Genomic DNA, 12433 nt, shown 5'->3' with positions numbered 1-12433 from the left:
CGAAACTTGCTGACGGGCGACCACTTTTTCCCGGGCTGCGACTCTAGCTAGGAACTTTGGCTTTTGCAGAAAGTAACCACAGTTGGAGCAGCAGGAAAAATGATCAAATAACTCCCATCTGAAAAACTGCAGTGATGTCTTCCAAACAGCTGTATTTTGACAAGCAATAGTTTCCATCTGTTAGGGCCACTGAAGATATATTTGCATTACAGCACTTCGATGGCTACCTGTATGTTAGTTTAAATGTAATTATATTATCTTATTCCATTCTACATCGGAGTACTTTTTCTGTGATTGAAAAGCCAAATTCTCCGTTACCAAACATAGAGTTCGTTACCAAAAGTAGTAGTAGAGTTTAGCTAGACCATGTGCTCACATATAGCAATGTTACGCGAGTACTAACAGCTCCGTTCACGCGCATGGAACAAGATCTAGACTGAAATTACATTTACTAAGAAACAATGAACATAAAACTTAAAATATTTTGTACCAAGAATAAAACTGTACAATGTATTCTCCAAGAAGTTTCAAAAGATTGATAAAACCAACTTATTTAAGAAGGCAGTTGAAAGGTACCTATTAAGCAATACATTCTATACATGAAACGTATTCGCAGTTGTGAATATGGACAACCATCAGCTATACAATGGAATAGCAATGAAAACTGTGCCCGATTGGGACTCGAACCTGGATTTCCATTATTCAGCTGATTGTTGTTGATACTCGCAACTGCGAGTACATTTAATGTATTTTATAACGGCTGTAGTCGCCTCATGGCACCGTACTTCTAAACAACTCAGACACTGCAATATCACATTCTATTCAGTAAATGACTACGTAAGTAACAAGAGTAAGTATTTGCTTAAAATTTTAACACAAGTAAATAATAATAATAATAATAACAAAATAGCTATCAGTTTACATACTACTTTTACACTTGCTTTTTTCCATTCCTTCTTTTCTGGAAAACCTTACACCCAAACTACGAAGTGTTAAAATACTAACACCTTATCCTCTATCTGAGCATGCGTTTCTTCACTCTTCATAGAGGGATTCTGGCTCAATTTTTCAGACGGGCAGATATGAACTGGCTACATAAAATGGAAACCAAACATCACCTCTCTATGATCCTGACACAGAGAAATGGTATTCTCCAAGGAAGTGTGCTAGCCCCACTGTTGTTTAATATTTACACTAATGACCAGCCAGTTAGCCCTGTCACATGATCGTTCATTTATCCAGATGAAACAGCACCTGCTGCGCAAGGTAGAACTTTTGAGGAGGTGGAAGGAAAACTCACAACCGGCCTTAAGGCACTCTCTGACTATTACGATAGCATCTCCCATACGAGACATGGAAGACGCTCAGTAGACTGAGAACTGGAGTATCTTGGTGTAAGGTGAACATGAAGACATGGGGATACATCCCAGGGGACGAACTGTGTGAATGCGGTGAACCTCAAGACCACCAGTATCTGCTCAATTGCAGGAAACTATCATAAACTGTTTCAATGGACGATCTGGTTGCCGGCAATGATAAGGCAGACCGTGCAGGGGAATTGTGGGCAGCGCATGTAATATAAATATGCACATATACTTTGGAATCATTATATGTATAAAATGGTTCAATTGGCTCTGAGCACTATGGGTATATATATATATATATATATATATATATATATATATATATATATATATATATATATATTTTGTAGTGTGAGTAGTGTTAAATTACGAAACATACTGTGTGTATGATAGGGTGTGTAGTGATGCGAGCAATAAACGAATGATAAGTGCAGCACTGGGCTTTTATATTATTAAATAACTTATTTCAAAGACAGTAATTTACACCAGGCAGTAACCGAATGAGGTTGGACTGTTATATACAGGGTGGCCCTGTATTCGGAGGGTGGTGGCTCCATTATTCTTCCAGTCATCACAGTTTAGGTTTTTTGTGGTTTCCCTACATTAATTGAGGCAAATACAGGAATAATTTTCACTTCAAAACGAAGAAATGTTTGAAAAAGTACAGATTCAGGCAAGATTCTGCTGGAGGTGGTTTGTTTTTTGCGTTGTCATATGGATGAGTGTGTTGAGTGCTCGTATGGTGTGGAGTTGAGTATGTGTTGTTATGGGTGAGTGTAAAGAACAAGGTAAAACTAAGTACTGGTGCTGTGTAGGGGGCCACCCTGTTTAACATCTTCATTTGGCTCAACTTCATTTGGATCAACTTAACTGAAGCCGTCACTTTACGGAACACCGTGGCTTGAAAACATTTTCAGTGATAGAACCGAGAACGTTGTCCTGGACGGCGAGTGTTGGCAATCAGAGGCAAAGGCAACGTCAGAAATGTAGCAGGGAAGTGTGATAGAAGCGCTCTTTTTCTCTATGTAGATAAACAATGTGACGGTAGGGTGAGCAGCAATCTGCGACTGTTTGCTGACGACGCTGTGGTGCACGGGAAAAGTGGCGTCTTCGAGTGACTATAGGAGAACACAGGATGACTTGGACGGAATTTCTGTTTGCTGTAATGAACGACAGTTTACTCTAAATGTTGGAAAATATAAATTAACAATGACAAGTAGAAAACATAATACTGTAGTGTTCGAGTAGTATTAGTGGTGGGCTGCTTGACACAGTCATTTACACTAAAAATCTGGGTGTAACGCTGCAAAACGACGTGAAATGCAACGAATACAGTCAGTTGTGGTATGGGGAATGGTCGACTGTCGTTTACTGAGCCAGTACTATAAAGGAGACTTCGTACAGAACACTAGTCCGACCCTGTATCGAGTTCTGCTCGAGCGTGTGGAATCCCTACCAGATAAGTTTAAAGAAAGATGTGGAAGCATTTCAGAGGCCTGCTACTAGATTTCTTACCATTAAGTTCGAACTTAGATATTATGAAAATATTACGTGAACTCAAATGGAAATGAATTGAGGGCGTAAGGCCTCCTTTTCTCGAAACACCGTATAGCGAACCGGCATTTACGATAGACTGCAGAACGATCCTACTGACATCAGCACAAGTCTCACGTAAGCATATAGACAATTGTTTTTCCCTCGCCCCAGATGGAAGTGGAATAAGAAAGGGAGTGACTAAAAGTGTTTGAGGTACCTTCCACCAAACACCTAAATTACTTCCACAAGCAGGGTTCGAATTACCTACCTCCGATTTGAGCGCCTCTACATGCAAGATCATGCAGACAACCTCGGTTATGGAGGCTGGACAAATTTTGATATCAAAGCTAAACATGATAACTACAATCTGTTAGCTCTACAGACACTCAAATTTTGTTCCGTAGGGTTGTTGTAGCTTGCTTTCTGATTTATTAGTCTTGAACAAAATTTAGAACGAAGCGAAACGCCATCTACTGAGAAGTAGGTATTTCTCTATTACTGTCAGTCGTTGAAACATAATGATTTCCTCTTATATTAAGACTCGTAGAATTGTATATAAAAACATTCCTTACAGGACCAACTCGCTGTGGTAGTGAGCTATACTTACAAATGACAACTACCCGGACAGGACTCTCCAGCTTCGGGATTGGCGCTGCCGGCGGATTTGCCCGCCATTTTTCCCGTGACACCACGTCCATGTCCAGCAGACCTGAAACACGTACGATCACTTCGTCACATCACACCCGTAACTGCATAGTAGTACACAGATCTCAGCACAGATATTATCGAATGCGATATTTGTTTTGAACTCTGCTACCCACCATACTTGTTATGGAAATGTATAATTCATGAGATATTAACCTTCAATGTTTGTGATGTAGCTGTGTTGAACAGGTTCATAGTTGCTATGACCTTGCCATTAGGCACAGTCATCTTGAATATTATTGATTAATAAAATACGAGACGTGTTCAATAAGTAATGCAACATATTTTTTCTTACAAGAGGTTGGTTTTTCAGGATTTCAATAGACCATATTATTCCCCATTCTTTTGGCTATAAAACCCCATTTTTCAGCTAAATATCCCTCCAAGGCGACGGCATTGCGCCACCTACTGGGAGGCCCTTTATGCCCGCATGATACCACTCTACTGGAGATGGAGAAACTGAAACACGTTACGTTTCGAAGCAAATGAAACGGTACAATGCAATGTTTCGAAAAGCTGTTTCGAAACAGTGAAACTGTTTGTGTTTTGTAATAGTATAGGCCTTCACATTACATCATCTTGAGTGTATATTGTCTAAATATTGTCATAAAAACACAAATGAGGTGCGAGAGCGCCAATCATATCGCAGAAAGTATGAAACTTTCACTTAGGCGTCTTTGTAGTTCAGTATTTCCTGTAGCAAATGCGCTGCTTTCGTGTCATGTGACTTTCATACTTAACAATTGGCCGAGTATAGACTAAATATGTTTGACGTACCAGATTTTGCAAAACTCGTTTCCCAGTATTCTAGTGGTTGGTTGGTTTAGAGAGAGAGAAGGGACCAAATTATGAGGTCTTCGGTCAGAATTCTAGAGCATAATTTTGATAGGTTTTATGAGTGATAATCTGTATGTGCTCTTGAAAAGGCATATCATGAGATATAATTTATTGAGATTACGTTCTGGGAAGCGAGGCACTGAATTACCATTTATGAATGTGCCACTCACACTTTTATTACTCACAGTCAAATTTTCCATTGTTTGGCACATAGAGCACGATGCGGAGAAAAATTCCCATAACAGACTGGAGCATATAGGACAGTGGTCAAGTATGGCAGCTTCTCATCAAACGTTCACAAGTTAGCTGGATACATCTCTTATAAGTACACTTGATAGAACTGGAAAACATGTTAAAACATTTCAAGGTAACTGAAATGCAGAGATCGGTATGTTTCTTTGAGGTATAAACTGTTGTTGTTGTGGTCTTCAGTACTGAGACTGGTTTGATGCAGCTCTCCATGCTGCTCTATCCTGTGCAAGCTTCTTCATCTCCCAGTACCTACTGCAACCTACATCCTTCTGAATCTGCTTAGTGCATTCATCTCTTGGTCTCCCTCTACGATTTTTACCCTCCACGCTGCCCTACCAACCGATCCCTTCTTCTAGTCACGTTGTGCCACAAACTTCTCTTCTCCCCAATCCTATTCAATACCCCCTCATTAGTTATATGATCTACCCATCTAATCTTCAGCATTCTTCTGTAGCACCACATTTCGAAAGCTTCTATTCTCTTCTTGTCCAAACTATTTATCGTCCATGTTTCACTTCCATACATGGCTACACTCCATACAAATACTTTCAGAAACGATTCCTGATACTTAAACCTATACGCGATGTTAACAAATTTCTCTTCTTCAGAAATGCTTTCCTTGCCATTGCCAGTCTACATTTTATATCCTCTCTACTTCGACCATCATCAGTTATTTTTCTCCCCAAATAGCGAAACTCCTTTACTACTTTAAGTGTCTCATTTCCTAATCTAATTCCCTCAGCATCACCCGACTTAATTCGACTACATTCCATTATCTGTGTTTAGCTTTTGTTGATGTTCATCTTATATCCTCCTTTCAAGACACTATCCATTCAGTTCAACTGCTCTTCCAAGTCCTTTGCTTTCTCTGCCAGAATTACAATGTCATCGGCGAACCTTAAAGTTTTTATTTCTTCTCCTTGGATTTTAATGCCTACTCCGAATTTTTCTTTTGTTTCCTTTACTGCTTGCTCAGTATACAGATTGAACAACATTGGGGAGGGGCTACAACCCTGTCTCACTCCCTTCCCAACCACTGCTTCCCTTTCATGCCTCTCGATTCTTATAACTGCACCTGCTGTCTGTACAAATTGTAAATAGCTTTTCGCTCCCTGTATTTTACCCCTGCCACCATCAGAATTTGAAAGAGAGTATTCTAGTCGACATTGTCAAAAGCTTTCTCTAAGTCTACAAATGCTAGGAACGTAGGTTTGCCTTTCCTTAATCTCGCTTCTAAGATAAGTCGTAGGGTCAGTATTGCCTCACGTGTTCCAATATTTCTACGGAATCCAAACTGATCTTCCCCGACCTCGGCTTCTACCAGTTTTTCCATTCGTCTGTAAAGAATTAGCGTTAGTATTTTGCAGCTATGACTTATTAAACTGATAGTTCGGGAATTTTCACATCTGTCAACACCTGCTATCTTTGGGATTGGAATTATTATATTCTTCTTGAAGTCTGAGGGTATTTCGCCTTTCTCATACATCTTGCTCACCAAATGGTAGAGTTTTGTCGGGACTGGCTCTCCCAAGGCTGTCAGTAGTTCTAATGGAATGTTGTCTACTCCCGGAGCTTTGTTGCGACTCAGGTCTTTCAGTGATCTGTCAAACTCTTCACGCAGTATCATATCTCCCATTTCATCTTCATCTACATCCTCTTCCATTTCCATAATATTGTCCTCAAGAACATCGCCCTTGTATAGACCCTCTATATACTCCTACCATCTTTCTGCTTTCCCTTCTTTGCTTAGAACTGGGTTTCCATCTGAGCTCTTGATATTCATACAAGTGGCTATCTTTTCTCCAAAGGTCTCTTTAATTTTCCTGTAGGCAGTATCTATCTTACCCCTAGTGAGATAATCCTCTACATCCTTGCATTTGTCCTCTAGCCATCCCTGCTTAGCCATTTTGCACTTCCTGTCGATCTCATTTTTGAGACGTTTGTATTCCTTTTTGTCTGCTTCATTTACTGCATTTTTATATTTTCTCCATTCATCAATTAAATTCAATATTTCTTCTGTTACCCAAGGGTTTCTAATTCCCACCAACTCCAGACTAAAATTTAAAATAATTCATACAGTGTAATGCCTTTGTGATACCTATATCATGGCAGATATGCCTCTACACCACTTATAGTTCTTGCAAAAGAAGTTTATTTGAGGTACAGGTACATGGATTTCCCTCAAGTACTCACAGCAAGCAGATGCATTACCATATCTGAACACCAAAACCAAAAGTATCGAAGCACCTACCATTATTGATTTGCCTGAGAATTATTTGTGATACACAAGTATCAAGATGTATATAGTATAATAACCAAACATAGCACATTTACAAAACAAACACACAAACATATACAAACACAAATCAGATAATTATTCTCAAACACATAAATGAATAAATAACATACTCAAAAAAATTAAACTCACTGAATGGTGGGCAAAAATGTGTCTTCTGTGTGCAACAAATTTGAGAAAAATGTTCTTGTAAGGAAGCTACATGTACGATTTAGTGGACTAAACAATATAAAATCAAATATAAATTCAGTGCACGCTGTCCAGAGAAGAACAAAATCAATTTTACTGTTTCATTTCTGAGTAGAACTGCTGTACTTATTCTAAGTTGTAGTTTAGAAATGTCACTTTTGATACTTTTTCGCTTGAAAGACGGGATCGTATGTCTGTTATTGTTTGCCCCTGCTTTGAAAATATGCGCTCACATGGAACAGAAGTGGCCATAATACAAAGACGTCGTTTCAAACAGTGTAGGAAATCGTGCATGATTTTTCTTTCCACCACAGCAATGGATCTTGTTATCTGTGTATCAGTGGTATCTTCATATATTTCTTAAGCTCGACTGTTCTTGGAGCACGTGGATTGTCTACACTTCGCATCAAGCCACCTACAGCTTGGTCAAAATCTTGCCAAATGTTGCCACTGCTAGATGTGAATGGGCTTACCACTACTGGTCTGGCTGGTGGTGGATTGTCTATGGAACATCTAGTGGGTTTCTGTCGTATTGCACAGCATTTGTTAATTATGGCATCTTTTGTTTCTTTTAATCGATGCCCAATTTTTGGAAATCCATCCTCCCTGAAGCGAGGATCCAATAACGTTGCTTCACACGCAATTACTTTATCTGCAAACTTTTGAACGAGACGGGTACAGATTCCGTCCTCAAGTTTAGCAATTACTGTATTGCTGTGATGTGAGTTTTTCAGTCGCAGACAATGACTTTGTAAACATTTGCGTAATAAGAAATCTTTTGACAAGGTTACATTTCTTTCACTACTGATTTCTGCTGTAGTTTGTTAAAAAGGAGATAGTATTTCACAAGATTTTTCAATAACTGACCAGTCTTAATAGGACAGTTTTGTTTGTGAATCCACCTGAACTGGCTTCGTCACTGCCCAGATTCATAAAAACTGGTTTCGAACGAGTTTCACTTAAATTAACTGTTGGATGCTTATGTCGCATGTGTCTGTTTAAGCAAGAAGTTGAACTACTTTTAAACGACAACACTGCCTAGCACAAGTTACATTTAATTTTCTCAGGATTTATCTTCATAAAATAATCCCACACCAGGTTTCGCAACGCCATAGCTGAAACAGAAGAATCAACACGTTAACGGAACTGGAGGCGAGAGCAAACTGCACAAACAACGGATCTGCTACTGGGTTGGATAATATATACCCGTCCTGCTAATTTCCATGCACACAAAAGAAATATTGTGACTATAGACCCACAAATAAAGCCACATAATTCGAATAAATAAGAAAATATAAGAGAAAAAAAATTTTCCCAAGGTGTTTCGAACCATTGCTATAAATCCACCATGCTTCCCAGCCCTTCCCGTTCACCATTACATCATCAATGATCCGTCAATCACATTGCTTAGAAGTTCATCCAATTTTTATATATATATATATATATATATATATATATATATATATATATATATATATATATATATATATATGTCTAAAAATGGTTCAAATGGCCCTGAGCACTATTGAACTTAACATCTGAGGTCATCAGTCTCCTAGACTTAGAACTACTTAAACCTAACTAACCTAAGAACGTCACACACATCCATACCCGAAGCAGGATTCGAACCTGCGACCGTAGCAGCCGCGTGGTTCCGGACTGAAGCGCCTAGAACCGCTCGACAACAGCGGCCGGCCTGTATATGTCTAAAAATTGCCACTCTGTGCCTTTTTTAAATCAAATTGTTGTAGGTTTACTTGCGTTTCTTATTATGTTTACTGTACGTGAACCGAAGTATTTTATAGGAGATTTGTAATTTAACTGAATGTTTCTCACACTTTTATTATTTTGAATGCGAGTAGTTTGCTTTATTTTATTGTTATTAGTGTTTAAAAAGCATATATTACGCCGTTTCGGAATAGAGCAGTCAGTTAGAAACGAAGCTTAATTTTCGGAAATCATAAGCTTCATGCTGCTGTGTGTCAAAAAGATTTCGACACTCTTGAAAGTGTTTCAGAAAGTAGTATATTACACTCCTGGAAATTGAAATAAGAACACCGTGAATTCATTGTCCCAGGAAGGGGAAACTTTATTGACACATTCCTGGGGTCAGTTACATCACATGATCACACTGACAGAACCACAGGCACATAGACACAGGCAACAGAGCATGCACAATGTCGGCACTAGTACAGTGTATATCCACCTTTCGCAGCAATGCAGGCTGCTATTCTCCCATGGAGACGATCGTAGAGATGCTGGATGTAGTCCTGTGGAACGGCTTGCCATGCCATTTCCACCTGGCGCCTCAGTTGGGCCAGCGTTCGTGCTGGACGTGCAGACCGCGTGAGACGACGCTTCATCCAGTCCCAAACATGCTCAATGGGGGACAGATCCGGAGATCTTGCTGGCCAGGGTAGTTGACTTACACCTTCTAGAGCACGTTGGGTGGCACGGGATACATGCGGACGTGCATTGTCCTGTTGGAACAGCAAGTTCCCTTGCCGGTCTAGGAATGGTAGAACGATGGGTTCGATGACGGTTTGGATGTACCGTGCACTATTCAGTGTCCCCTCGACGATCACCAGTGGTGTACGGCCAGTGTAGGAGATCGCTCCCCACACCATGATGCCGGGTGTTGGCCCTGTGTGCCTCGGTCGTATGCAGTCCTGATTGTGGCGCTCACCTGCACGGCGCCAAACACGCATACGACCATCATTGGCACCAAGGCAGAAGCGACTCTCATCGCTGAAGACGACATATCTCCATTCGTCCCTCCATTCACGCCTGTCGCGACACCACTGGAGGCGGGCTGCACGATGTTGGGGCGTGAACGGAAGACGGCCTAACGGTGTGCGGGACCGTAGCCCAGCTTCATGGAGACGGTTGCGAATGGTCCTCGCCGATACCCCAGGAGCAACAGTGTCCCTAATTTGCTGGGAAGTGGCGGTGCGGTCCCCTACGGCACTGCGTAGGATCCTACGGTCTTGGCGTGCATCCGTGCGTCGCTGCGGTCCGGTCCCAGGTCGACGGGCACGTGCACCTTCCGCCGACCACTGGCGACAACATCGATGTACTGTGGAGACCTCACGCCCCACGTGTTGAGCAATTCGGCGGTATGTCCACCCGGCCTCCCGCATGCCCACTATACGCCCTCGCTCAAAGTCCGTCAACTGCACATACGGTTCACGTCCACGCTGTCGCGGCATGCCACCAGTGTTAAAGACTGCGATGGAGCTCCGTATGCCACGGCAAACTGGCTGACACTGATGGCGGCGGTGCACAAATGCTGCGCAGCTAGCGCCATTCGACGGCCAACACCGCGGTTCCTGGTGTGTCCGCTGTGCCGTGCGTGTGATCATTGCTTGTACAGCCCTCTCGCAGTGTCCGGAGCAACTATGGTGGGTCTGACACACCGGTGTCAATGTGTTCTTTTTTCCATTTCCAGGAGTGTAGATGTATTTCAGCATTCGTGTCGTGCCCGAATCTCGTCCGAGACAGAGCGAAATGAAACATCACTGTTTCGATACAATCAGTCCGTTCCAAGCACAAGTGGACTGAAACAGCGTTATTTTGAAACAACGATTCAGTTTCTGTGGCTGGCTCGAGATCGAATCTGGTCCCGTTATCCGACACAGAGCGGAATGAAACACCACTGTTTCGAAACAGTGAAACATAGCCGTTTCTAAACACTGCAGCAGTTCCACGTATCGATACACTGTATCGAAACATAGAAACAATGGTCAAGTCTACACTCTACTAGTCGACGTCAGAGCCAAGGCCTTGCTGCATCAATAACTTCCCCATCATCCACGTATTACTTCCCGTGAAATGCATCCTTCATTGTGTCAAACAGGTGGAGATCGGAAGGTGCGAGATCCGCGCAATAGTGTGGATGAGGAAGAGCAGTCCACGATCTACTACAGAAAATTCTAAATTTTTTAAAGTGATGTTGGTCGAGAAGGAAATGTATTGCCTTACTCACTGAACGGCCCTCGTATATGATTTACTTTCCAGAATTATTCCCAGTGAGAGTCCTCAGCCACAAATAATTTTAATGTTACAGTTAACGTGGCCCCTATTGAAACTCAGCTAATTTGATTAAGACCAATCAATGTGTTACAACAAGGTAATCTCGAATCTTAGAATGAGCATACATACGAAACCCGCAGAGCGAATTTCGTCGTGTTTCATTCAAATTTAGACTTTAAAGTTCGTTTAGTAGTAGTCTGAACAGGTTTGCAGTTATAAAACTGGGAAAAGTGCTCCCTCACATTGTAGCGAACCTTAATGGCAAAAGTATTCCTAGAAATAATGGACATTGTTAGGGGTTCATTACAATTCGCTAGCATTAGGGTTTTCTTACTATTCGCTAGCGCGCTTGGGCAGATGTAATTTCGATGGATTGCTCACGTGCTGCCTGCGATATGGAGTATCTATGCTACAATAGAATCGCAGGTCAGAACAGTGTTGGCAGTAAGTCAAGTTTAGTAGCTCGCAGAGAGCAGTCGTGTTTTGTAGCTCGCCCAGAGCACTTGAGTTCTGGAGCTCTGACAGGGCAGTGCAGCGGTTGACTTGTGTTGGGCCGGTAGTACAGAACGATGGCAGTGCCTGAGCGATGTATCAGGTACAAAAAATATTATTGTTCTCTGTTGGCGCGCGCATATGTTAATTGCCATAACTGATTTAACCGCAATTGTAAGGTTGAAGTCCCATGTAATTCCTTGCAAAAATGTTTCAATAATAACTTTTGTTCTGAAGAAAACTTTTGCCAGTCATTTATCCGAGTTTACAGATTTTACGAATTTTTTCCTGTGCGTACTGATGTTGATTAAGCAAAAGAAAATGAGCTGTTTTCCTACAAATGAAAATCAAGTGGGCAGCCTAGCACTGGGCTGTGTCAAAAAAATTTCTTATAGCAGCAGATATATATAGCGTTATCCGGCGACATCATTGTGAGGTAAGAATCTTTCAGTTTATTCGGGATGATTTCACAGGGCCATGACGCAGCGCAGCTGACGTCAAAACGTATTAATCTCAATATGCAGTCAGCCTTTAATGAAAGGTCACATTAAAATTTGAAATTTTATTACTGGAAAGAAATTTTTCTATTGGGAACTTAAACGAGATTTTTTCTGTTGGGAGGTTACACTAAATGTGAATATTATAATTATCTATTCTGTTGGGAGGTTACAGCATTAAATAAATTCTTATGCGAGAATATCATTTACTTTAAAACTCAGTGAGGAGCTCT

The 12433-nt window shown here is 41.2% G+C and overlaps 1 protein-coding gene across 1 annotated transcript in view; it reads right to left on the bottom strand.

The window, feature by feature from the left end:
* The window catches only part of LOC124796085 (peptidoglycan recognition protein 3-like), a 39759-nt gene that overhangs the window by 10593 nt on the left and 16733 nt on the right, over nt 1–12433 (bottom strand). The window contains exon 2 of the mRNA XM_047260171.1: nt 3508–3609. Within this exon, the coding sequence (XP_047116127.1) occupies nt 3508–3609 (102 nt within the window). The remainder of the gene's footprint in view (nt 1–3507; nt 3610–12433) is intronic.

Source organism: Schistocerca piceifrons, chromosome 4 (genome assembly GCF_021461385.2).
Source record: "Schistocerca piceifrons isolate TAMUIC-IGC-003096 chromosome 4, iqSchPice1.1, whole genome shotgun sequence".
NCBI classification, from domain to species: Eukaryota; Metazoa; Arthropoda; class Insecta; order Orthoptera; family Acrididae; genus Schistocerca; species Schistocerca piceifrons.
This window is presented reverse-complemented; position numbering and strand designations above follow the sequence as displayed.